Source organism: Trachypithecus francoisi, unplaced genomic scaffold (assembly GCF_009764315.1).
Source record: "Trachypithecus francoisi isolate TF-2019V2 unplaced genomic scaffold, Tfra_2.0 Lachesis_group2, whole genome shotgun sequence".
Lineage (NCBI taxonomy): Eukaryota > Metazoa > Chordata > Mammalia > Primates > Cercopithecidae > Trachypithecus > Trachypithecus francoisi.
In genome coordinates, this window is record NW_022681465.1 from 152,756,404 (window position 1) to 152,783,498 (window position 27,095).

The 27,095-nt window shown below is 49.0% G+C and overlaps 1 protein-coding gene and 2 pseudogenes across 2 annotated transcripts; 1 reads left to right on the plus strand and 2 right to left on the minus strand.

Annotated features, from left to right (window-relative positions):
• Positions 1-3,444: 3,444 nt before the first annotated feature.
• On the minus strand, positions 3,445-5,357 carry LOC117065777 (annotated as a pseudogene).
• Positions 5,358-5,806: 449 nt separating this feature from the next.
• LOC117066116 lies at positions 5,807-17,640 on the minus strand (annotated as a pseudogene).
• A 115-nt stretch (positions 17,641-17,755) lies between these two features.
• On the plus strand, positions 17,756-25,234 carry STING1 (stimulator of interferon response cGAMP interactor 1). Of its 2 annotated transcripts, XM_033181039.1 has the most exons (8): positions 17,756-17,990; positions 18,235-18,327; positions 18,835-19,061; positions 19,191-19,374; positions 19,632-19,740; positions 22,594-22,832; positions 23,596-23,782; positions 24,662-25,234. In XM_033181039.1, exons 3-8 carry the CDS (start codon positions 18,835-18,837, stop codon positions 24,853-24,855), a joined length of 1,140 nt encoding a protein of 379 aa, XP_033036930.1. In that variant the 5' UTR covers positions 17,756-17,990; positions 18,235-18,327; the 3' UTR covers positions 24,856-25,234. The 2 variants fall into 2 exon arrangements, with proteins under 2 accessions (XP_033036930.1, XP_033036931.1); XM_033181040.1 differs by lacking the exon at positions 18,835-19,061 and having other exon boundaries at positions 17,768-17,990.
• Positions 25,235-27,095: the final 1,861 nt, after the last annotated feature.

Here is a 27,095-nt window from a genome sequence, read left to right on the forward strand (position 1 = left end):
GACAGCAAAAAGATAACCCAATGTAGTGAGACCTTGTCTCTACAAAAAATAAAAAATTAGCTGGGCATGATGCTGTGTACCTGTGGCCCAAGCTACTCAGCAAGCTGAGATGGGAGGATCACTTGAGCCCAGGAGTTTGAGGGTACAGTAAGTCGTGATCATGCCACTGCATGATCCAGCTGGGGTGACAGCAAGATTCTGTCTCAAAATAAAATAAATAAAGATTGCCGGAAGTGGTGGCTCACACCTGTAATCCCAGCACTTTGAGAGGCTGAGGCAGGCGGATCACTTGAGGCCAGGAGTTTGAGACCAGCCTGGCCAACAGGTTGAAACCCCATCTCTACTAAAAATATAAAAATTGGCCGGGCGCGGTGGCTCAAGCCTGTAATCCCAGCACTTTGGGAGGCCGAGACGGGCGGATCACGAGGTCAGGAGATCGAGACCATCCTGGCTAACACTGTGAAACCCCGTCTCTACTAAAAAATAGAAAAAAATAGCCGGGCGAGGTGGCGGGCGCCTGTAGTCCCAGCTACTCGGGAGGCTGAGGCAGGAGAATGGCGGTAAACCCGGGAGGCGGAGCTTGCAGTGAGCTGAGATCCGGCCACTGCACTCCAGGCTGGGCGACAGAGCGAGACTCCGTCTCAAAAAAAAAAAAAAAAAAAATAAAAATTAACCAGGCATGGTGATTCATGCCTGTAGTCCTAGCTACTTGGGAGGCTGAGGCAGGAGAATCACTTGGAAAGTCTCAGGAGCCAGATGTTGCAGTAAGCCAAGATCATGCGCTGCACTCCAGCCTGGGTGACAGAGGAGCAAGACTCTGTCTCAAAAAAAAAAAAAAAAAAGAGAAGAAAAAATTTAAAAATAATATATCTGATAAGTAACTTGTATCTAGAATAATGAGCTCTTATAATAATTAAAACAACGAATTATTACAATAATAAAAAGACAACCCAATTAAAAAATGAGTAGAGTATGGTAGTAAGCACTTCTGATTTCAGCTACTTGGGAGGCTGAGGTGGAAGGATCCCTTGAATGAAGGAGTTTGAGGCTGTGGTGCACTATGATTACACCTGTGAATACCCTCTTCAGTCCAGCCTGGGCAACACGGTGAGAACCCCCCCCAAAAGAAATTTTTTCTTTTCTTTTTTATTTTTTTCATTTTTTGAGGCAGAGTCTCGCTCTGTCACTGCCCTGCTGGAGTACAGTGGCATGATTTCAGCTCACTGCACCCTCCACCTCCTGGGTTCAAGTGATTCTCCTGCCTCAGCCTCCTGAGTAGCTGGAATTACAGACATGCACCACCACGTCTGGCTAATTTTTTGTATTTTTTTAAATAACTGTTATGCTTTTAATGGAGGCAGATACAAAATTCATCAATGCAAAAGAACATTTTACATCCCCATTAACATAGTGATTAATGTAAATTATATCTTGACAATGTAAAATACAGTGTGTTTGGCCTCAGAAAAGAAACTATAGACAATTAGCTACAACTTAAGATAACTGGAAAGGCTCCTTATGTTGTTTTTGCTCACCACCTTTATTATAATACTTCTAAATGATATCTGGAGAAGGAATTAAAAAATAATACAAAGCTCTTTCAGCTGTGGTTCAAAGAACTCTAGTGAAGCTGTATGGCAATGATATCGTGGGACCATGAAGTTTCCCTAGAAGTATTTCCAATAACAGGCAGTTAAGAAGCTTAATAGTTTCAAAGTCTGGAAAGCAGTAAAAGATATCTTAGAGAATTTGAAAACATAAACTCCACTTCTCTCCTACAGAGACATTTTAAAGCATGGACATAACTTTAAGGAGATTGAGAAAACATCAGTAGTTTTCGTAAAGCTTCAACAAACACCCCAAGGTACAAGTGTTGAAAACGGCCTGTTCACTAGAACGTTACTTTTGGAGATATAGGTACGATGTGCTTGCAGTGACAGGATAACTTTATCCCTAGTTAAAAGCACCAGGTGTCAAGCTCAGCTTCCATTTACACAGGATGCACCAACAATCCCTATGATAGTGAATGGCTCAAGTACTATTTCCAATAGGTCTTTTGCCTATTTGCTTAGTCAGTATTGGGGTTCCTTTAAACCCCGTGGGTCTGTAGATTTTTTTTTTTTTTGAGACAGAGTCTCACTCTGTCGCCCAGGCTGGAGTGCAGTGGCGCAATCTTGGCTCACTGCAACCTCCGGCCCCAGGATTCAAGCCATTCTCCTGCCTCAGCCTCCCAAGTGGCTGGGATTACAGGCACCTGCCACTGTGCCCAGCTAATTTTTGTATTTTTAGTAGAGATGGGGTTTCACCATCTTGGTCAGGCTGGTCTTTAACTCTTGACTTCGTGATCCACCTGCCTCAGTCTCCCAAAGTGCTGGAATTACAGGCGTGAGCCACCGCGCCAGTCTGTAGAATATTTTAAAAGGCTAGAACTACCTCAAAAATAGTATTGAAATAATACCGAGCCCTTTTAAAAGAGCTCACTGGATATTTTAATAACATTTATAGAAAGAAAGAAACAAAATTTGCAGTAGCTGAGTTCCTTTCAAGTGAAAAGTAATAATGTAGAACTAACATGTAGGCTAAAATGTTTGGTAATTAATGTCAAAAATTGCCAAGATTATTAATATATATTTTGGTAATCACTATTGGACAGGTTAATTTTTTTGTGAAAAATACACTATATTTTAATAGAACAGGAAAATCATTTATTTCAGACCACTAACAGAAGAAAACCCACAGCAAGAGAAGCATTTATAGGGCAATTAAACATTAGGGAAGTTACTAGCTTTAGAATACATTGATACACTTTGATTATGGAAATATTTCATTTTTAAAACTAGAGTGTTTTTTTTTTTTTTTTTTTTTTGAGACGGGGTCTCGCTTTGTCGCCCAGGCTGGAGTGCAGTGGCGCGATTTTGGCTCACTGCAAGCTCCGCCTCCCAGGTTCATGCCATTCTCCTGCCTCAGCCTCCGAGTAGCTGCGACTACAGGCGCCCGCCACCAAGCCCGGCTAATTTTTTGTATTTTTAGTAGAGACGGGGTTTCACCGTGTTAGCCAGAATGGTCTTAATCTCCTGACCTCATGATCCGCCCACCTCGGCCTCCCAAAGTGCTGGGATTACGGCGTGAGCCACTGCGCCCGGCCAAAACTAGAGTGTTTTAATGTACTTTTAGTAACAATCCAATCTAAGGAGATTTGGAGACCTGTGAAAAAGATGTATCCACAAAGATGCTGCATTTCTAGTGTGGGGGTGAATTAATACTTCTGTAAGAAGGAAGGAACTGAATCACCCCAGCATCAATAAACAGCATTTTTCTTTTAAACAGTAACTCATAATCTGATGACTCACTTCGCTTTACTAGTTGAAAATTAGGCAGGAGAAGAACTGAGCTAACTGGTCAGACCCAGCAACACAATGATTTGGCAAGCCTCAGTCACTCAGCTCATGATGTGTGATAATAGGCAGAAAGGCTGCTCAACTCTTGTCCATTCCTTCGTATCTGTAGAGGAGTTCGATATAACCACTTCTCTTATCAACTTTAAGCTGCATACAGGCAAAGAGATCACAAACTGCAGGGAGGCGGTAATGGTCTGGGGGGAAGTTATGTTTCTCCTGTAGTGGTGAATTAAATAATCCTTCCTGAGTCTTCTTCCAAAGCAGCCACTTGTCTTCTCCAGAGGATAACTGGCTGAGGTTGCCTATCTTCTTTCCTGGCAGGACCCAGTCAGCTGTGTTAAAGGGACACCAGGAAGTGCTCATGGGTCTTTTAAGCTTTTGTTTGCCAGTTCTGTCTTCAGTACTAGGCACTTCCTTGGGACTTCCTTCTTTGTATGGGGGCCTGATAAGCCACTCCAACAAGGGGCTGTTCTTTATGACTTGGAAGGAATCAGCAATTCTAGAAGGAACCATTGTCTTTGGTGCTTTAATTTGTTCTATTAATTCTTTTCTAGAAGGACAGAGCCACATATTTGGGGAATCTTTATGCTTCTCAGGCTCACGTTTGGGTTCCATGGGCATCCCATTTTTATCTTTTCCTTCTTTCTTCAGAAGCCACTTATATGGAGCCTCCTTCTCACAATTCTCATCGCACACACACTCTGCAAAGCTTGTGCAGGGTTCACTGGCTCTGCACACCTCCTCTACCTTACATGGGTCCTGATGGTTCTGGACAAGCCAATCCTCTGTAACCATGCTGGAGGTGGACAATGGTTTCTTGGCCTCCAAGTGGTCATTCAGGCACTTCAGATTGCCCAGGTTTTCAATCCCCACACTTTGGGGCTGGTTTCCCTTACAGTTGGTACAGGAGTCAGTCTTGACCAGCCAATCATTCACATTGTAGGACTGGAACAGCAGCTTAAACTTCTCACTGGTTTCACGACGGCCATTCTCAGGCTTCCTCAGCTTATGGGATTCCTGGGGAGTCAGCCCATCTGATAGGTCCATCTCATCTTGATCAGGAAGCTCTGGATCTTCAATCTTTTCCATTTCAATGGAGAAATAACTAGTAGTGGAATAGCTGTTACAGTTTTGATAACTTGGTTTTTCAGGAATTTCCTGTTGCTGACTCTTGAGGGCCAGTTTTCTAAGCCCTTTAGGTTTCCCCAGACATTACTGAAGAAATTGTAGGCTGGAAGAAGTCTGGCTATTCTCCAAGGTCTGCTTTTGGGTGAGCCAGTCCTGGGAGTTGGTGCTGGGTATGTAAGGAGCCTGATGACCACTGGCAGGTTGACTTCCAAGGAGCCATTCACTGAGAGGGACAGCTACAATACTGGAGGCTGACTTCTGCTCTGGCATTGGGATATAGCTTCTCCTCTCCAGGAAGGGCCCAATATTTGATGAACTAGCATGAGCCATCAGGTGCTCAGGAGTTTGAATGATTTTTAGAGACCCAAATGTGGTGATGGTCTGGCGCAGAGCAGTTGTGTCAGCTTCAAAGAGCAGGACAGTTGAATCTTTAGGCTTAAGGGTCAAACTGCCCAGTCTCTTCAGGCACGCAGAGACTGAATTGGCTAGGTCCTTGTTTTGGGTACACTCCAGTTGATGAGTAAGACAATTGAACTGGCCCAATAAGTAGTAGAGCTGCTGAGCCTGCTGTTGAAGTGTCTCCTTTTTAAGCTGATAGATGAGGTCCACCTGTTCATATAGCCACACCTCATGACTTCTAAGACATTCCAGGCAACAGCTTATGCAACTGTGAATCCGAGCTTTGACCACTCGCAAGTTATCTTTAATTTGCTGTTCAGCCCGGAGAACTCCACCAATAGCAAGCTCCAAGTCCCTCCATGCATCACCACACCTCGAAAGGGGTTCTCCATTACTGGAGCTGCCACTCTGGTCTTAGAAGGTATTCATCCTGCTCACTGCTTCAGGTCCAAGTGCCCCTCCAGATGATCCGAGGGGACCTTGGGTGGTCTGAGACACGGACCACACAAACCTAGGGCCCAAAGCAATTTTTTGTATTTTTAGTAGGGATGGGGTTTTGCCACATTGGCCAGGCTAGTCTCGAACTCCTGGCCTCAAGTGATCTGCTGGCCTTGGCCTCCCAAAGTGCTGGGATTATAGGCATGAGCCACTGCTCCTGGACTAAATTTTTTTTCTTTTGTCTGTAACCATTAGATTCATTTTTATATTTATTAAGCAATAAGGAAACAAACAGTAAGAGCTGGGGAAGATAACTTAAAATGGTTTTCTTTAGGAATGATTTTTTAAAAAATCAAATAACTGTTATTATTTTAAGTTGCATGAGACTGAAGCTGTACCTGGAGAGGAATTTCATTTTCATGACCTGCAAAATTGATTAGGCAATGAGCTATTTTTCCCCCCTCCCTGTGAACACATGTATAAACTTCAATGGGGGCAAATTCCATCCAATACTTTGAAAACCATTTCTCATCTCATAATTTACCCAAATCATGTGCACGACTGCAAGAGGAAATAAACAGAAATCTTTAAGCATACATAAACCACAATATATTATTAATCCTGTACAGACAATCCAGCATTAAGGCTAATTTGATCTTTTAAACATTTTATGGAAAACATTTGACATTTTCACTAGAAAAGCCCACAAACTTTCATAACCCCAAAGGCATATAGCCTCAACAGGCAGGACTCCATCGGGCTCTTCTTGAACTGGGCACTCCTTCACGAGTAGAAAAGCAGTGAAGACATGTGTGTCTTCCTTCACTTCCTGTCTTCACTTCCTGCTGCTCTGCACACACATCTCAATATCTGGCAGAAGGTGGTTTTTGTCTTCCTTAGAGACATTGAACACCTTCACGTCATTTCTGTTTCTGATTTCTTCTACAAGGGCCAGTGGTTTTCCTTTAGGGACTAGGATGGTGCCAGCGATTATAGTCCCTGGGGTAGATAGCATCTCACAAACAGCTTGGATGAAAGGCTGATTTAAGAGTTTAATTTTCCCGCTCTCATCAATGACGCACACTCTTTGCCCTGGGCCACTGCTGGAATCTGCATTCCTCAAGATGGGAGCGCCAACTGCTCAAAATAAGTCAGGTTAACCACATAATGCCCAACTTAGCATCCACATTTTCCAGGTGGAGGCTCTAACCCTCTGAATAAAGGCCCGTGGATGCCGGACAACATGATGACATAAAATCCTATTCTTCTCCCTCCCTGTCTGACTTCCTCTGTATAAAATCTACTGGGGTCGTGGTCAGGGTTGCAGCTGGGTTGGGGTTGCAATTCAGGTCAGGTCCAGGTTAGGGTCCTAATTCAGGCCCTGCTCACCCTGTATCATAGGCCCCCAGCAATTTATTTCATTTATTTATTTATTTATTTTGAGATGGAGTCTCACTCTGTCACCCAGGCTGGAGTGCAGTGTCATGGCCTCGGCTCACTGCAACTTCCACCTCTCAGGTTCAAGCGATTCTCCTGCCTCAGCCTCCCGGGTGGTTGGGATTACAGGCATGCATCACCACACCTGGCTAATTTTTAGTAGAGATGGGGTTTCGCCGTGTTGGCCAGTCTGGTCTTGAACTCCTGACCTCAGGTGATCCGCCCACCTTGGCCTCCGAAAGTGCTGGGATTACAGGCGTGAACCACTGCACCTGGCCCGCATTTTTTTTTTTTCCAAAATGGAGTCTTGCTCTGTCACCAGGTTGGAGAGCAGTGGCACGATCTCAGCTCACTGCAGCCTCTGCCTCCTGGGTTTAAGCGATTCTCCTGCCTCAGTCTCTCAAGTAGCTGGGATTACAGGCACCCACCACCATGCCCAGCTAATTTTTGTATTTTTAGTAGAGACGGGGTTTCACCATGTTGGCCAGGATGGTCTTGATCTCCTGACTTCGTGATCTACCCGCGTCAGCCTCCCAAAGTTCTAGGATTATAGGCGAGAACCACCAAGCCTGGCCCAAAATTTTTTTAAATAAAAAAATAAGATACCACTTTATATACACTAGATGGCTAGAATTTAAAAGACAGAGAATAGCAATTATTCACTAGGATGTAGAGAAACTGGAACCCTCACACATAACTAGTGGGAAAGCAAAATGGTGCAACCACTTGGAAAGCAGTCTGGCAGTTCTTCAAAAGTTCATTTATCTAGAGTTACCACATGACCAAGCATCCCCTCTCCCAGGTACATACCCAAAAGAAATGAAAATGTATGTCCACACAAACACTTGGGCATCAATGATCATTGCAGCATTATTTATAATAGTCAAAAAGTGGAAACAACTCAATTGTCCTTAACTAATTAGTGGTCAATAAAGGTGGTATATCAATGGAATATTATACACAACAGAATGTTTTTGGCAATAAAAAGGATAAAAAGAAATGAAGTACTGATACATGCTACAACGTAAGTAAACCTGTAAAACATGATGCTAAGGGCAGGGCGCAGTGGCTCAGGTCTGTAATCCCAGCACTTTGGGAGATCAAGAATGGCGGATCACCTGAGGTCAGGAGTTCGAGATGAGCCTGGCCAACATTGTGAAACCCTGTCTCTACTAAAAATACAAAAAATTAGCTGGGCATGGTGACTCATACCTGTAATCCCAGCTACTCAGGAGGCTGAGGGAGGAGAACCACTTGAACCCAGGAGGTGGAGGTTGCAGTGAGCTGAGATTGCACCACTGCACTCCAGCCTGGGTGACGGAGCGAGACTCCATCTCAAAAACACACACATGAAAAACAGCCAAAAAACTGGAGATGCTAAGAAGTCGGACACAATCACATGTTGCATGATTCCATTTATGTTGTGTCCAGTATAGGCAAATCTATAGATACAGAAAACAGATTAGCGGTTGGTTGTCTGGGGATGAGGTAGGGGTGTTGGTGGTTGGGAGCTGATGGCTATATTAGTCCATTCTTACACTACTATGAAGAAATACTCAAGACTAGGTAATTTGCAAAGGAAAGAGGTTTAATTGACTCACAGTTCTGCATGGCTTGGGCAGCCTCAGGAAACTTACAATCATGGCAGAAGGCAAAGGAGAAGCAGGCACCTTTTTCACAGGGCAGCAGGATGGAATGAGTGTAAGCAGGGAAAATGCCAGATGCTTATAAAGCCATCAGATCTCATGAAACTCACTCATTATCATGAGAACAATATAGTGGAAACTACCCCATCTTCCAATTACCTCCACCTGGTCCCACCCTTGACATGTAGGGATTATGGGAATTACAACTCAAGATGAGATTTTGGGTGGGGACACAGTCAAACAATATCAATGGCCAAAGGTACAGGTTTCTTTTGGGTGTGACAAAAATGTTCTAAAATTAACTGTGGTGATGGTTGCACAACTATGTGAATATACTTAAAACCATTTAATTGAATAGCATGCTTTAAGTTGGTGAGCTATATATGACATATCTCAATAAAGCTATTATCAAAACGAATAAATAAGTCTGGGCGCAGTGGCTCACGCCTGTAATCCCAGCACTTTGGGAGGCTGAGGGGAGTGGATCACCTGAGGTGGGGAGTTCAAGACCAGCCTGACCGACATGGAGAAACCCCGTCTCTACTAAAAATACGAAATTAGCCGGGCATGGTGGTGCATGCCTGTAATCCCAGTTACTAGGGAGGCTGAGGCAGGAGAATTGCTTGAACCTGGGAGGCAGAGGTTGCAAGTGAGCAGAGATCACACCACTGCAGTCCAGCCTGGGCAACAAGAGCAAAACTCCATCTCAAAAATAAATAAATAAATAAATAAATAAATAAATAAATAAATAGTAGATCTCTGCACCCGGCTAGATACCTCCTTCCAACGAAATGTGGGTTCATTGTTCACTTCCTGAAGATGCAGCAGCTCAGCCAGCCAACTGTGCTTCCCTGCCCCCAATCATGCCATCATTTAGCCCCTCTTTCCTCATCATGTCTACTAGGATAGCACCCTGTTTAGGGAAGACCATGACACAATAGTTAATTCCATGATGGGACAATAGAATTATAACAGAGGGGCAGTTGGAGTCAGACCCAGAAGCCACCCCTGGATTAGACATCAAATCTCTGTGTCTGCTGGAGAGGTGATTTGAGCCCAAGGTAGAAACCAAGGTGAGAGGTGCTGGCAACTCCAAGAGTGTGATTATCAGTGGTGATAATGATGGTGATGGTGCTGGTGGTGGGTGATAAGAGTTAGCAATTACTGGCAGGATGCAGTGGCTCACACCTGTAATCCCAGCACTTTTCGAGGCTGAGGTGTGTGGATTGCTTGAGCCTAGGAGTTCTTTTTTTTTTTTTTTTTTGAGACGGAGTCTGGCTCTGTCACCCAGGCTGGAGTGCAGTGGCCGGATCTCAGCTCACTGCAAGCTCCGCCTCCCAGGTTCACGCCATTCTCCTGCCTCCGCCTCCCAAGTAGCTGGGACTACAGGTGCCCGCCTCATCGCCCGGCTAGTTTTTTGTATTCTTTAGTAGAGACGGGGTTTCACCATATTAGCCAGGATGGTCTTGATCTCCTGACCTCGTGATCCGCCTGTCTCGGCCTCCCAAAGTGCTGGGATTACAGGCTTGAGCCACCACGCCCGGCCGAGCCTAGGAGTTCTTAGCCAGCCTGGACAACATGGTGAAACCCCATCTCTACAAAAAAAAAAAATACAAAAATTAGCTAGGTGTGGTTGTACAAGCCTATAGTCCCTGCTACTTGGGAGGCTGAGGTGGGAGGATCGCCTGAGTCTGGGAGGTTAAAGCTGCAATGAGGTGTGATTGTCATTGCACTCCAGCCTGGGGACAGACCCTGTCTCAAAAACAAACAAACAAGCAAACAAAAACAAAAAAATGACTGGGCAAGGTGGCTCATACCTGTAATCCCAGCACTTTGGGAGGCCGAGATGGGTGGATCACTTGAGGTCAGGAGTTTGAGACCAGCCTGGCCAACATGGTGAAACCTCGTCTCTACTAAAAACACAAAACTTAGCCAGGTGAGGTGGCATGTGTCTGCAGTCCTAGCTACTCGGGAGGCTGAGGCAGGAGAATCACTTGATTCCGGGATGTGGAGGTTGCAGTGAGCTGAGATTGCACCACTACACTCTAACCTGGGCAACAAAGTGAGACTCCATCTCAAAAAAAAAAAAAAAAGACTTAACAATTACTGAGCATTTACAAGTCAGGTCTGCACATGCATTTATGCATTTTTTCTTTCCATTTTCAAAACAATTCTGTCAGATAAAAGATGTTGCTATCCCCACTTTAGGTATGAGGAAATTTGGGTTTAAAGAGGTTGCACATCTGGGCCAAGGTCACACAGCCAGGAGAAGCAGAGACCAGATTGGAAACCAGGTCTACTGTGATCAACCGATGTTAAAATCCCCCCAATGTCCCTGTTCTGGCAGGATTAAGGGGTACTGAGGTTGTGTGGGCAAAAGAGTGGCTCCGTAGAGGCCAGAGGCCTCCCTACCTCATTCACACTCTGTCCAAGGCCCAGGGTCCCCTGAATGAAAGCATGCGGGCTTATTTCTCACCAGAAGCACTGATGATGGGTTTCAGGGAAGACTTGTGAGAGCTGTAACTCAGCCGGAAATAGAAGTGAGAGCCAGCACTTCCGAGGTGTCTGGAGGGAAGAAGCAACTACCAGAGGAAGGAGCAGGCGTGGAGAGGCGTGTGGGAACTCAGCACCACCGGCCTGAGAGCTGCAGCCAATAAGCTAGGCAGCCTGGAACTTGGGCCTAACTTCCCTCTGTGGCCCTCAGCTTCCTCCTCGGAGGACCAGATGGTCAGTCTGGAAGAGCTGTGATGTCCCTGCCTGTCAATACAGCTGATGTGTGTCTGACTGCTGAGGACAATCCCATGCATGTAGCTGTTGTGACGCTTCCTAGGTACTGAGGCCCTGGCCACAGGCCACAAGGGTCCCACCCACTCTCCAGTCCCATTCTTATGCCACTGACCCTGTTATGAATCAAGTTGTGTCTCCAAAAAGATAATGCTGAAATTCTAATCTATGGTAGTTGTGAATGTGACCTTACTTGGAACTTAGAAATAGGGCTTTTGCAGATGCAACTGAGTAAGGTGAGGTCATTAGGGTGGGTCCTAATCCAATGAGTGGTTTTTTTTTTTTTTTTTTTTTGGAAATGAAATCTCACTCTGTCCCCCAGGCTGGAGTATAGTGGTGCAATCTCAGCTCACTGCAACCTCCACCTCCTGGGCTCAAGCGATTCTCCTGCCTCAGCCTCCTGAGAAGCTGGGATTACAGGCATAAGCCACCATGCCTAGGTAAGTTGTTTTTTTTTTGTTTTTTTTTTGAGATGGAGTTTTGCTGTTGTTGCTCAAGCTGGAGTGCAGTGGTGTGATCGTAGTTCACTGCAACCTCCGCCTCCTGGGTTCAAGTGATTCTCCTACCTCAGCCTCCCGAGAAGCTGGGATTACAGGCGCCTGCCACCACACCCAGTTAATTTTTTGTATTTTTAGCAGAGATGGGGTTTCACCATGTTGGCCAGGCTGGTCTCAAACTCCTGACCTCATGTAATCCATTTACCTCGGCCTCCCAAAGTGCCGGGATCACAGGCATGAGCCACTATGCCTGGCCTTTTTTTTTTCCTTTTCTTTTTTCTTTCTTTTTTATTTTATTTTATTTTATTTTATTTTTTTTGAGATGGAGTCTGGCTCTGTCTCCCAGGCTGGAGTGTAGTGGCCGGATCTCAGCTCACTGCAAGCTCCGCCTCCCGGGTTTACACCATTCTCCTGCCTCAGCCTCCCGAGTAGCTGGGACTACAGGCGCCCGCCACCTCGCCCGGCTAGTTTTTTGTATTTTTAGTAGAGACGGGGTTTCACCGTGTTAGCCAGGATGGTCTCGATCTCCTGACCTTGTGATCCGCCCGTCTCGGCCTCCCAAAGTGCTGGGATTACAGGCTTGAGCCACCACGCCCGGCCTATTTTTTTTTTTAGAGATGGGGTCTCCCTATGTTGCCCAAGCTGGCCTTGAACTCTAGCCTCAAGCAATCCTCCTGCCTCAGGCTCCCAAAGCATTAGGATTACAGGCATGGGCCACTGTACCTCACCTGGTGTCTTCATAAGAAGAAAGGACATGTGAAGACAGAGACACACAGAAGGGAGAATGTCATGTGACAAAGTAGGCAGAGATTGGCTCCAGGCACACCTGGGAATACCAGAAGGTAGAAGTGGCAAGAAGAGATCCTTCTCTAGAGCAGGGGTCCCCAGTCCTTGGGCCTTGGACCAGTACTGGTCTGTGGCCTGTTAGGAACCGGGCTGCAGTGGGTGAGCGAGCATTACAGCCTGAGTTCTGCCTCCTGTCAGATCAGTGGTGGCATTAGATTCTCATAGGACCACACACTCTATTGTGAATTGCACATGTGAATTGCACATGCGAGGGATCTAGGTTGCGTGCTCCTTAGGAAAATCAAACTAATGCTCAGATGTGAGGTGGAACAGTTTCATCCTGAAATCATCCCCCTACCCATCCATGGAAAAATTGTCTTCCAAGAAACCGGTCCCTGGTGCCAAAAAGATTAGGGACTGCTACTCTAGAGATTTCAGAGGAAGTGTGGCCCTACCAACACCTTAATTTTGGACTTCTAGCCTCTGGAACTATGAGAGAATAAACATCTGTTGTTTTTAGCCACGAAATTTGTGATACTTTGTTATGGCAGTTCTTAGAAACTAACATAGACCCCTCAACATGCTTACATGCCCCAGCCACACCAGCCGTTGCTCTGTTCCTCCACCGGCCCGGCTCCTTCCCACTCCAGGGCCCTTGTGTGTGCTGCTCCCTTCAGAATGTTGCATACCCACCCACCCCTCATCACTCCCATCCTCCTCCCAAACTCAGTGTAAATGGCCACCTTCAGGGAAACCTGACCCTGGGTATTCCAACTTCTGCACACAGCAGCAGGCTGAGTGCATTCCTCGTAGCCCTGCCACATCTGTAGTTAACTACTCACTCATATAGTTGTGTTCTGCCCATTCTCCTGTCCAACTGTAGATGCCATGACAATAAGTACTGACCTGGCACATGCACCAGCAGTCCTATCCCATGCAGAGCACAGTACACACAGGGATAGACAGCATGGATAAAGGGTGTGCAGAAACCCTGGCCTGGCATTGGAAGGCCCAGGAGGCAGGGGGCCTCTGCTCCCTTCGCAGCCTGCACTCCCTCCCCTACTCTATAGAACCTTTCTCTCCAGTCAGGCCAGGCTAGGCTGGCCTCCTGGCTTCCCTGGCCCCCATCATTCCCACTCTTTTTGGCCAAGCCACAGCTTACTTTATCTGCATGACCTGGCCTCAATGCCTTCTGAGCCTGCAAGGCCTGCATTAGAGCAGATTCAGATTCAGGGAAATGAGCCCAGAGTAGTAGGTAGGGGAGGGAGAGGGGACAGAAGGGAATGGAAAGAGGTGGTTTTTTTTTTTTTTTGTGGTAGAGACAGGGTCTCCCTATGTTGCCCATGCTGGTCTCAGACTCCTGGGCTCAAGTGATCCTCCCACCTCAGCCTCCCAAAGTGCTGGGATTACAGGCGTGAGCCTTAACGCCCGGCCGGAAGGAGGTCTTAAGACTGAGACAATGTTGGAATTCTCTCTCTCTCTCTCTTTCTCTCTGTCTCTCTCTCTCTTTTGAGACTAGGTTTTGCTCTGTTGCCCAGGCTGGAGTGCAGTGGTGTGATCATAGCTCACTTCAGCCTTTAACTCCTTGGGCTCAAGCGATCCTACTGCCTTGAGCTCACAAAGCACTGGGATTACAGGCGTGAGCCACCGTGCCTAGCTGGATTTTCTTTCTTTATGGCATATTTTAAACATTAAACAGGCCAGGCGTGGTGGCTCATGCCTGTAATCCCAGCACTTTGGGAGGCCAAGGCAGGAGGATCACAAGGTCAGGAGATCAAGACCATCCTGGCCAACATGGTGAAACCCCGTCTCTACTGAAAATTCAAAAATTAGCTGGGCATGGTGGCACGTGCCTGTAATCCCAGCTACTCTGGAGGCTGAGGCAGGAGAATTGCTTGAACCAGGGAGTCGGAGGTTGCAGTGAGCTGAGTTCGCGCCACTGCACTCCAGCCTGGCAACAGAGAGAGACTCTGTCTCAAAAATAAACAAACAAACAAACATTAAACAAACGATACATGTTCAATGTAGGGAAAAGAAATCTTAGAAAACATAATGAGCAAAAAAGGGCAATAGAATAAAAATCACCCATATTCCAACTGCACAGAGTAACCTTTGCTAGCACTTTATCATATATTCTCCTGAGTTTTTTTTCTTTTTTGTCTGAGGCGGAGTCTCGCTCTGTCACCCCGGCTGGAGTGCAGTGGCGCAATCTTGACTCATTGCAACCTCCGCCTCTCAGGTTCAAGCGATTCTCCTGCCTCAGCCTCCCAAAGATGGCCTCAATCTCCTGACCTCGTGATCTGCCCGCCTCGGCCTCCCAAAGTGCTGGGATTACAGGCGTGAGCCACTGTTCCTGGCCTTCTCCTAGGTCTTTATGTGAGCCTATTGTAGGTTAGAGAAAGTGTAGGGAATTCCCTGCATTCTTAGGACATGATTTTGAAAAACCAGAGTTTCCAGGAAGCCTCATTGCTCCTCTGAGGCCAGGGCATCTATGAATGTGTGTCTTCCCGTGTCTAGTCATGACGTGGGGAAGGGTCCAGGGCAAGGACCGTCTGCCCTGGATAGGAATGAACTATTGCTGCTCTGCAGGTGCCATCCTAGCCTCACTCTCCAGGCCTGCCCCGTTTTTGAAGCACCTTACTGCAGCCAGAGGCAATTCCCACCCCAAGGGAACTAAAAGCTTGCATCAAGGCCAAGGAAAAATTCCCCCTCTGCCCTGTGAAGGCTTGCTGAAAATCACTGACAAGAGGCAGATTAATGGGAGGAAAAATATACAAATTTATTTGATTGGCCGGGCGCGGTGGCTCAAGCCTGTAATCCCAGCACTTTGGGAGGCCGAGACGGGTGGATCACGAGGTTAGGAGATCGAGACCATCCTGGTCTACACGGTGAAACCCCGTCTCTACTAAAAAATACAAAAAACTAGCTGGGCGAGATGGCGGGCGCCTGTAGTCCCAGCTACTCGGGAGGCTGAGCCAGGAGAATGGCGGGAACCCGGGAGGCAGAGCTTGCAGTGAGCCAAGATCGCGCCACTGCACTCCAGCCCGGGCTACAGAGCGAGACTCCGTCTCAAAAAAAAAAAAAAAAAAAAAAAAAACAAATTTATTTGATCAGAGTTTTATGTGTCACAGAGGCCTTCAGAATGAAGACCTAAAGACAGAGGGCAAATTGTCTATTTTTATGTTTAGGTTCATCAAAGTATGGACACCCTTGTTGAAATATAATTGGACAGAAAGGGTATGTGCTAATGCTAATAGAATGAGTGGGGAAACCCAGCCACGCCCGTCTGTCTAGATTCTTCTTGGCCTCTCTGAGCATGTGTTCCTTCTTTCTGAGTGTGGGGCAGGGGCCCTCTCTGGAATGGGGATTTTATAATCTATGCTCAAACAATGTAGGTCAGACTTTCCCTTCCCTTCCCTTCCTTCCTTTCTCTCGCTCTCTTTTTCTTTCTTTCTTTCTTCTTCTTTTTTTTTTTTGAGATGGAGTTTTGCTCTTTTTGCCTAGGCTGGAGTGCAATGGCACGATCTCGGCTCACTGCAACCTCTGCCTCCCGGGTTCAAGTGATTATCTTGCCTCAGCCTCCCAAGTAGCTGGGATTACAGGCAGTGCGCCATCACGCCCAGCTAATTTTTTGTATTTTTAGTAGAGATGGGGTTTCTCCATGTTGGTCAGGCTGGTCTCGAACTGCCGACCTCAGGTGATCCGCCCGCCTTGGCCTCCCAAATTGCTGGGATTATAAGAGTGAGCCACTGCACCCAGAGTTTTTTTTTTTTTTGAGATGGAGTTTCGCTCTTGTTGCCCAGGCTGGAGTGCAGTGGCACGATCTCGGCTCACCGCAAGCTCCGCCTCCCAGGTTCAAGCGATTCTCTTGCCTCATCCTCCGGAGTAACTGGAATTATAGGTGCCCACCACCATGCCCAGCGAATTTTTTGTATTTTTAGTAGAGACGGGGTTTCACTATGTTGGCCAGGCTGGTCTCGAACTCCTGACCTCAAGTGATCCACTTGCCTCGGCCTCTCAAAGTGCTGGGATTACAAGGGTGAGCCATTGCCCCTGGTCTTTTTTTCTTTTTTTTTTTTTTTTTTGAGATATGGTCTCACTCTGTCACTCAGGCTGGAGTGCAGTGGCGCCATCACAGCTCACTGCAACCTCTACTACCTCCAGGGGTCAAGTGATGCTCCCACCTCAGCCTCCCAAGTAGCTGGGACTATAAGTGTGTGCCACCACTCCTGGCTAATTTTTTTTTTTTTTTTAGAGATGGGATCTCCCTATGTTGCTTAGGCTGGCCTCAAACTTCTGGGCTCAAGTGATCCTCCTGCCTGGGCCTCCACTCACCTGGAGTGGATGTGGCGCAGCTCCACGGCCAGGCTGCAGACCCCATTTAACAGCTGTGCCAGCTGCAGGGAGGCTAGGTGGAGCACCAGGCACTGAAGAATGTGCTCTGGTGGCTCTTCTAGCCACCAGTGCTGGGATTACTGGCATGAAATCAAGGCCAGAGCAAGTTGGGTTTTGGAGCAACCCACCAGGCTTCAAGTCCCCACTCTCAATTACTTAGGCCAGTTATTTCACCTCCCTGAGCCTCGGATTATCCATCTATAAAATGGGGCTAGAATTATACCTACCTGACAGGGTGGCTGGTGAAATGATATACAAGTGAAGTGATATATGCAAGACTTGGCATAATGTCTGGAACAAGGTAAACACATTATTATTATTATTACTATTATTATTAATTATTATTATTAGGTTGATGCATGGGATTTTATAACCTACACTCAAACAATGTAGGTTACATCATTTTTCTTTTCTTTTCCTTTGAGACAGTTTCGCTCTTGTTGCCCAAGCTGGAGTGCAGTGGCCTAATCTCCGTTCACTGCAACTTCTGCCTCTCAGGTTCCAGCTATTCTCCTGCCTCAGCCTCCCAAGTAGCTGAGATTACAAGCGCCCACCACCACGCCCAGCTAATTTTTGCTTTTAGTAGAGATGGAGTTTCACCATGTTGGTCAGGCTGGTCTTGAACTCCTGACCTCAAGTGATCCACACATCTCAGCCTCCCAAAGAGCTGGGATTACAGGCGTGAGTCACTGTGCCAGGCCCGCAATTACTTTTGCACTTACCTAATATCATCCCCACAACCAGAACCAGCAGGCTTTCTTGGAGAAGTCACAGGCGTGGCCGTTTCCTGCAAAGAGCCAAACCCCCATTCCTCTGTGCCCCTCCTCTCCCACCAAGCGCTTTATAAAAAAAGCTCTTGTTACCGGAAATAACTGCTCATTTTCCACTCCTCCCTCCTAGGTCACACTTTTGAGAAAAAGAATCTGCATTCTGGGAACCAGAAGAAAAATATGAGACGGGAAGCATCGTGTGACATGTGTGCTGCCTTTGGCTGAGCGTGTGGAGTCCTGCTCAGGTGGTGGGCACAGTGTGTTTGATCGTGGTGGCTTAAGGGGAACCTGGTGTTCAGAGCTGTGACTGTGGTGAGTGCTTCGAAACATGCTTGGTTTGGGGGTAGCAAAGGGCAATGGAACAGAGGCTTTCTCAAACCTCACCCCTGACCCCAGGACTCAGGTCTAGCTCATCAGGGCTTTGAGGGAAGGGTCCTACCTCTCCCCAGGAAGAGGAAATACCCTCCTTCCCAGCACCACTAAAGCTGTGGTTTGGAGAGACACCAGGGCTAGAGTGTTGTGGAGAAACCAATTGTTGTTAACATCTCATTTTCAGGCTGCACTCAGAGAAGCTGCCCTTGGCTGCTGGTAGCGCCGGGCCTTCTCTCCTCGTCATCATCCAGAGCAGCCAGTGTCCGGGAGGCAGACGGTAGGCTCAAGATCAGCCTGGCAGAATGCCAAGCCTAGGGCCCCTGGCACCCAGAGGCGAGGGGGTGCCTGCTGCTTGCCCTATCCCCACTCCCTGAGCTCTGTTTTCCACACCTTATTAACTAAGGTCCTCCCTGGGGTGGGTTCCGGGGACAGGGGAACCCAGGTCCCCAAGGGTTCTTGGTTGGGTAGGGCTGCACAGGACAGCTTCAAGTCTGGATCTGGGGTAGTTGCTGCCTTCTTTCTTCACCACACCTGTGGTTTCCCTGGGGCTTGGTGGGGCATGTGTGTGTAGGACCTGCTCTGTTTTCAGCAAACCTCACAGAGACAGGAGCTTTGGGGTGACTTAGTCCCAGCCTATCTCCTAGAGGTGTCTGTAAGAGCAGCCTTTGGGAGTGGCTGGGCACCAGCGAAAGGGGAACTGGGAGGAAGTGCCCAGCCAGAGCCTCAGTCCCAGAAGGGCAGGAGGGCAAGGGGAGAATGATCATGCATTTCTTGGTGCCCACAGATGCCCCGCTCCAGTCTGCATCCATCCATCCCGTGTCCCAGGGGTCACGGGGCCCAGAAGGCAGCCTTGGTTCTGCTGACTGCCTGCCTGGGGACCCTTTGGGGGCTAGGAGAGTCACCAGAGCACATTCTCCGGTGCCTGGTGCTCCACCTAGCCTCCTTGCAGCTGGGACAGCTGTTAAATGGGGTCTGCAGCCTGGCCGAGGAGCTGCGCCACATCCACTCCAGGTGACTCATTGCAGTACCCATGGTGACAGGGTTTCCAACATGTGTCACTCCATTGATGCCTAGCCCTATCCCTCCTTGAACCTCTCTGGCTGAGCTGGGCTGGGGCTGGGGCCTGGCTGTCACCCACAGGTACCGGGACAGCTACTGGAGGACTGTGCAGGCCTGCCTGGGCTGCCCGTTCCGCCGTGGGACCCTGTTGCTGCTGTCCAGCTATTTCTACTGTTCCCTTCCAAATGCGGTCGGCCTGTCCTTCACTTGGATGCTTGCCCTCCTGGGCCTCTCGCAGGCACTGAACATCCTCCTGGGCCTCAAGGTATGACACAGGGGGAGGTAGAAGCTCTGGCCAAGTGGAGGCTGTGGCTGGTGTGACCTGCCCTGAGTTGAATACTGGAAGTGGAACTGGTTTAAAGGTTGGAGTCCATGGAGTAGAACATATTATGTCCTAGAACAGTGGGTTTGGCAATGGCAAAGGAGGGATCAAGTCAGGAGCAGGTTGGGAAGCCTTGGAGGAGGAGGAGTTCTCTGGGTGTCCTTGATGGAGGCCCCACATCCCCATCCTGCTGTCCACAGGGCCTGACCCCAGCTGAGATCTCTGCAGTCTGTGAAAAAGGGAATTTCAACGTGGCCCATGGGCTGGCATGGTCATATTACATCGGATATCTGCAGCTCATCCTGCCAGGTGGGCCATCCTCTCTGTCCCCATTTCTAGATCTAACAAATAGACACTAAGACACACAGCCTCTTGTGTTTTTTTTTTTTTTTTTGGAGACGGAGTCTCGCTCTGTCGCCCAGGCTGGAGTACAGTGGCCGGATCTCAGCTCACTGCAAGCTCCGCCTCCCGGGTTCCCGCCATTCTCCTGCCTCAGCCTCCCGAGTAGCTGGGACTACAGGCGCTGCCACCTCGCCCGGCTAGATTTTTGTATTTTTTAGTAGAGACGGGGTTTCACTGTGTTAGCCAGGATGGTCTCGATCTCCTGACCTTGTGATCCGCCCGCCTCGGCCTCCCAAAGTGCTGGGATTACAGGCTTGAGCCACTGCGCCCGGCCCAACCTCTTGTGTTTCTTAACACACAGAACTCACTATACTTTTCAAAGCATTTTCATGTCTGCCAAATCTTTTAATCCCAAGGCATGAAGGATGTCATTATGATGCCTGGTTTGTAGAAAGGAATATGGGGCTTAGAGCCATTAAGTGACTTACCCAAGGTCACTTGTGAATTCTTTTTTTTTTTTTTTTTGAGAAGAAATCTCGCTCTGTCACCCAGCCTAGAGTAAGTGGTACCATCTCGGCTCACTGCAACCTCCTCCTCCCAGGTTCAAGTGATTCTCCTGGCTCAGGCTCCCGAGTAGCTGGGATTACAGGCACCCGCCACCAAGCCTGGCTAATTTTTGTATTTTTAGTAGATAGTAGAGACAGGGTTTCACCGTATTGGCCAGGCTGGTCTCGAACTACTGACCTCAAGTGATCTGCCTGCCTCAGCCTCCCAAAGTGTGGGATTACAGGCGTGAGCCACCACGCCCAGCCGTAAATTCTTTCAATAAATATTTACTGCATGCTGTGTGCTCTCATGTACATTTTATTTTTATTTTTTGAGATGGGGTCTCGCTCTGTCGCCCAGGCTGGAGTGCAGTGGCTGGATCTCAGCTCACTGCAAGCTCCGCCTCCTGGGTTTATGCCATTCTCCTGCCTCAGCCTCCCGAGTAGCTGGGACTACAGGCGCCCGCCACCTCGCCCGGCTAGTTTTTTGTATTTTTTAGTAGAGACGGGGTTTCACCATGTTAGCCAGGATGGTCTCAATCTCCTGACCTCGCGATCCACCCGTCTTGGCTCCCAAAGTGCTGGGATCACAGGCTTGAGCCACCACGCCCAGCCTCATGTGCATTTTCTAATTCACACCCTGTGAGGAAGGAATAATCTTCATTCCTGTTTTGTTTACTTATTTTTAAAAATAAGAGGGTTTTGCTGTGTTACCCAGCCTAGTCTCAGCTCCTGGGCTCAAGCAATCCTCTTGCCTTGGCCTGCCAAAATGCGGAGATAACAGGCAGGAGTCACCATGCCCATCCCTATTTTAGATTTTTTTTTTGGACGAAGTCTCACTCTGTTGCCCAGGCTGAAGTACAGTGGCACAATCTCGACTCACTGCAACCTCTGCCTTCTGGGTTCAAGTCATTCTCCTGCGTCAGCCTCCCATGTAGCTGGAATTACAGGTGCCCACCACCATGCCTGGCTGATTTTTTGTATTTTTAGTAGAAACGGGGTTTCACCATGTTGCCCAGGCTGGTCTTGAATTCCTGACCTCAAGTAAACCACCCACGTCAGCTTCCCAAAGTGCTGGGATTACAGAGATGAGCCACCGCACTGGCCTTAGATTTTTTTTTTTTTAGATGGAGTTTCACTCTTTCGCCCAGATGGGAGTGAAGTGGCACAATCTGGGCTCACTGCAACCTCTGCTTCCCAGGTTCCAGTGATTCTCCTGCCTTAGCCTCCCAAGTAGCTGGGATTTTAGCGGCCCACCACCATGCCCACCTAATTTTTGTATTTTCAGTACAGACGGGGTTTCAACATGTTGGGTAGGCTAGTCTCAAACTCCTGACCTCAAGTGATCCACCCGCCTTGGCCTCCCAAAGTGCTAGAATTATAGGCGTGAGCTGCTGTGCCCAGCGTTTTTTTTTTTTTTTTAAGTGCAGTTCTGAGAGATCAAGTGATTTATCCGACATCACATAGCTTAGAGAGAAGAGAAAGGATTTGAACTCAGGTTTGTCCAGGCTGGACCCTAGACCACTGTACCGTGGAGCCTCTTTTTTTTTTGAGATGAAGTCTCTTTCTGTTGCCCAGACTGGAGTACAGTGGTGACAAGATCTCGGCTCACTGCAACCTCTGCCTCCCAGGTTCGAGTGATTCTCCTGCCTCAGCCTCCTGAATAGCTAAGATCACAGGCACGTGCCACCATGCCTGGCTAATTTTTGTATTTTTAGTAGAGACATGGTTTCACCATGTTGCCCAGGCTGGTCTCGAACTCCTGACCTCAAATGATCCACCTTCCTCTGCCTCCCAAAGTGCTGGGATTACAGGTGTGAGCCACTGTGCTTGGCCTAAGCCTGTGTGTTTTATTCCTCTGACTTGCAGGCTAAAGCTGCAGCTCTTCCATATCTCATTGCTGTCTCCTAAGGCTTCTGCTAGGAGACTGATCTGGGGCTAGAGGCTTCCCTCTGTGTACAGGAGAATGCTGGAAATGTCACTTCTCAGTGCTGTGCCTGCCTCTTAGCCCTGAAAGCCATGGTGGAAAGGGGCGGGGCTGACATAGACATCTGAGGAAAGAAGTGAGGGAGGGCAAAGGGCAGTGCAGTAAGAGGAGGGGTGGGGAGGGCTTTTGGAGGCGCTGCCCCTCCTGGCCTCCTGTATAATGAGAGTGCACTGGACTCTCCATTCTCTGGCATCTACATACTGCAGGGGCCAATGACCTGGGTCTCACTCCTGAATTAGGTGGGAGATAGGGTCAGCAGGAATGACTTCTTGGGCTTCCCTGCCTCAGGACTCCAGGCCCGGATTCAAACTTACAATCAGCGTTACAACAACCTGCTACGGGGTGCAGTGAGCCAGCGGCTGTATATCCTCCTCCCGTTGGACTGTGGGGTGCCTGATAACCTGAGTATGGCTGATCCCAACATTCGCTTCCTGGATAAACTGCCCCAGCAGACCGCTGACCGTGCTGGCATCAAAGATAGGGTTTACAGCAATAGCATCTATGAGCTTCTGGAGAACGGGCAGCGGGTGAGTGTGCAAGGGAGTGGGGGTCCCTGGGTAGAGGTCAGGACCCCAGAACCCTGGGCCCTAGCCAAGAGCTGATGAAAATTCACTGCCCTTCTCTGAGCTGTAGTGTCCCTAGCTGGTCCCAGGTCTGGGCAGGATTTAGCACCGAATGATAATGATAAGTAACATTTATTGAGCACTTACTACATGCTGGATGCTATTCTGGGTGTGTCATCTGATCACCTCATTGAAATCTCACCCCCACCCTATGGGGTAGGGACTGTTAGCATCCCCACTTTACAGAGGAGGACACTGAGGCTCAGAGACACCATAGGAAAGTGGACGATTTCAACTTGACTGTACTATGCTCTTGACCATAAAGCTGCCCCAGATGAAGCCTGTGAGAACATCTGAAGGATTTCATGTGGGTGCAGGGGAACCCAGATCAGAGTTGAACCCCAGAGCCCAGCCCCAGACCTGATTCCTAGCTGGAGCAGTTGACAGCCTGGCTCTGCAGGTCTTGCCCTAGGATCTTAGGAGAAGGATCTGTGAAGGGTAAATTTAGCCCAGCCCTGTCCCTGATTTCAGAGTTGGGTATCAGAGGCAAAGGCAGGCCAGACAGCATAGACCGCATTAGGGTGGCCACCTCCCAGGACTCTATCGTTACAGGCTGAGGGAGTGGGGCCTCAGTCTGTGGTACTGGGGGCCACAGCCTGGACTGGATCCTCCATTCTCCATCCACCTGGTCCCTGGCTTAGTCTGGTCTTCCTCTTACCTCCTCCAGGCAGGCACCTGCGTCCTGGAGTACGCCACCCCCTTGCAGACTTTGTTTGCCATGTCACAACATGGTCAAGCTGGATTTAGCCGGGAGGATCGGCTTGAGCAGGCCAAACTCTTCTGCCGGGCACTTGAGGACATCCTGGCAGATAACCCTGAGTCTCAGAACAACTGCCGCCTCATTGTCTACCAGGGTGAGGAGTTGATAGGGTGAGAGGTTGATAGGTTGGAAGGCAGGAGGAGTCAGGGGTCCCAGGGTCTCCCAAAGAGTCAGAAGGGGCTACAGCAGCACCATGCCCTGGGCCTGACCTTCCTTCCCTGGGAGAAGTCCCCCTCTTCCCAGCACACCAGATTGCTTTTTTAGGTCTTTGACTGTAGTCCCTCAGTGGAGCCTGAAGAGATGGGTTCTAGGGGCCCCTCACTTCATCTAGGATTCCAGAGGAAACAGAAGAGCCCCAGGCCAGTATGTAGTGGGCACAGGAGACTGGGGCTGCAGGCTTGGCTCCACTACTCCCTCACTGTATGACCTCGGGCATGTGTCTGCTCCTCTCTGAACATCAGCTTTAGAAGTGAGAGAGTGGAATTTCATTCTCTCTGAAATCACCTCTTTTTTTTTTTTTTTGAGACGGAGTCTTGCTCTGCTGTCTAGGCTGGAGTGAAATGGCTCGATCTCGGGTCACTGCAACCTCTACCTCCCAGGTTCAAGCGATTCTCCTCCCTCAGCCTCCCGAGTAGCTGGGACTACAGGTGCCCATCACCATGCCTGGCTAATTTTTGTATTTTTAGTAGAGACGGGATTTCACCATATTGGCCAGGCTAGTCTCGAACTCCTGACCTCGTGATCCACCTGCCTCAGCTTCCCAAAGTGCTGGGATTATAGGCATGAGCCGCTGCACCCAGCCTGAAACCACTTCTAGCCTAGGATTCCATGAAACTCTAGTCCCAGTGGCTGGGGGGTGGGTAGGAAGAGGGTGTAAGGAGGGTTAGAGGATCTTCCCAGCAAGTCCTCTAGGTGTGTTCGAGTGGGAATGTGTAAGATCCTCTCTCCACTCTCCCCCATCTCCCTGTTCCAGAACCTGCAGATGACAGCAGCTTCTCACTGTCCCAAGAGGTTCTCCGGCACCTGCGGCAGGAGGAAAAGGAAGAGGTTACTGTGGGCAGCTTGAAGACCTCAGCGGCGCCCAGTACCTCCACAATGTCCCAAGAGCCTGAGCTCCTCATCAGTGGAATGGAAAAGCCCCTCCCTCTCCGCACGGATTTCTCCTGAGACCCAGGGTCACCCTGCCAGAGCCTCCAGTGGTCTCCAAGCCTCTGGACTGGGGGCTTTCTTCAGTGGCTGCATGTCCAGCAGAGCTATTTCCTTCCATAGGGAGCCTTGCAGGGAAGGGTCCAGGACTTGACATCTTAAGATGAGTCCTGTCCCCTTGGGCCAGTCGTTTCCCCTCTCTGAGCCTCGGTGTCTTCAACCTGTGAAATGGGATCATAATCACCGCCTTACCTCCCTCACACTTGTTGTGAGGACTGAGTGTGTGGAAGTTTTTTTTGTTTGTTTGTTTGTTTTTTTGAGACGGAGTCTCGCTCTGTCGCCCAGGCTGGAGTGCAGTGGCCGGATCTCAGCTCACTGCAAGCTCCGCCTTCCGGGTTTACGCCATTCTGCTGCCTCAGCCTCCCGAGTAGCTGGGATTACAGGCGCCCGCCACCTCGCCCGGCTAGTTTTTTGTATTTTTTAGTAGAGACGGGGTTTCACCGTGTTAGCCAGGATGGTCTCGATCTCCTGACCTTGTGATCCGCCCGTCTCGGCCTCCCAAAGTGCTGGGATTACAGGCTTGAGCCACCGCGCCCGGCTGGAAGTTTTTTGTAAACTCTGGATGCTAGGTACTTAGGGAATGTGCCAGGAGTCTTTCATGCGGCCTTCCAGACCCACTCCCCAGCCTTCTGCCCTTCCTCTGCCCGAGGACACCCAACTCTCTCGATAGTATCGACAGGCTCCCTTGCCCTTTGGCTCCTGGTCATGTTCCATTATTGGGGAGCCCCAGCAGGAGAATGGAGGGGAGGAGGAGGCTGAGTTTGGGGTAATGAATCCCCGGCTCCTGCTCTGTAGCATCAAGGTTGCTGTGGACTCTCCTGCTGGGCAACTCTTGAGTAATCATGACTATCTCTAGGATTCTGGCACCACTTCCTTCCCTGGCCCCTTAAGCCTAGCTGTGTATCCACTGCTCCCCCACCGCCAGCCGACTAGAGTACTCCCTCTCACTTGCGGTTTCCTTATACTCCACCCTTTTCCCTTTTTAAAGCACACCTCAGATTACCCAGTGTGAGTGTGTCGTCTTTTTCTTGCTGGACTCTAACTGATATAACAGATGGGAATTACTGTCCCTGATGTTCAAACCTGCCTGCACATGCATGCCTCCCTTCACCCCTCCTTATCCTAGTACAGGGCAGCAGGGTGCTGGGTGTCATTTTCCATCCGGACAGAGCCTACTAGTCAGGCTGAGGCACCTGTCCTTTCAGTGCCTTTCTCTTCCATGAGAGGCTTGGGGAGCAGGGACCACAGGCTGGCCTGAGCCAGCACACAGATGATGCCATGAGGGTACACAGCTGTGTCCTGGGCAAGGGGCCACTCAAAGGAGCAGGTGACACTAACTATAGGTGCCAGATGAGAGAGCCTGCAAAGGGACAAGGGGAAAGAGTTTGTGTGATGAGATGGGACAGTCCCTGGAGGGCCTTGGACAGCACAGCCAACTGCCATGACATACCTTCTGCCATCACGGTTACAACTGAGTCACCGATTCCACACTGTGGTGGCGCAGTTGCCCCCATCTGGGAGGGAAAGCAGCCCATCTCTGTTAGTTTCATTTGTCTCACCAGGCTGGGCTCGTTCCCTCCCTCCCATTTTTTTTTTTTTTTTTTTCTTTTTTGAGATGGAGTTTCACTGTTGTCGCTCAGGTTGGAGTGCAGTGGTGTGATCTCGGCTCACTACAACCTCCGCCTCCAGGGTTCAGGTGATTCTTCTGCTTCAGCCTCCCTAGTAGCTGGGTTTACAGACATGCACCACCATGCCTGCCTAATTTTGTATTTTTAGTAGAGACGGGATTTCGCCAGGCTAGTCTTGAACTCCTGACCTTGGGTGATCCTCCCACTTTGGCCTCCCAAAGTGTTAGGATTACAGGCGTGAGCCACCGTGGCTGGCCTTTTTTTTTTTTTTTTTTTGTCACAAATGCTCAATATACATTTCTGAGTACAGCATCACGGTGCAGAAACGCTCCACACAGACACACATGGGTCAGAAGGAACTGGCTGCCCCTAAGGACGGCAGAGCCAAGGGAGTCAAGAGGGAACAGTCCCCACTCTCCCTAAGTATCCCAGCCACCCTCTCCCCAAGGCCTGAAGATCCTCCATCATCACACCAGTGGCTCGTATACTAGAAACCAGCCCAGAATTAAAGGCCTTTCCAATCCATCCAGTCCCTATCATGGGGCTTAGGCTGTGGAGTCTGATGGCCCCAGG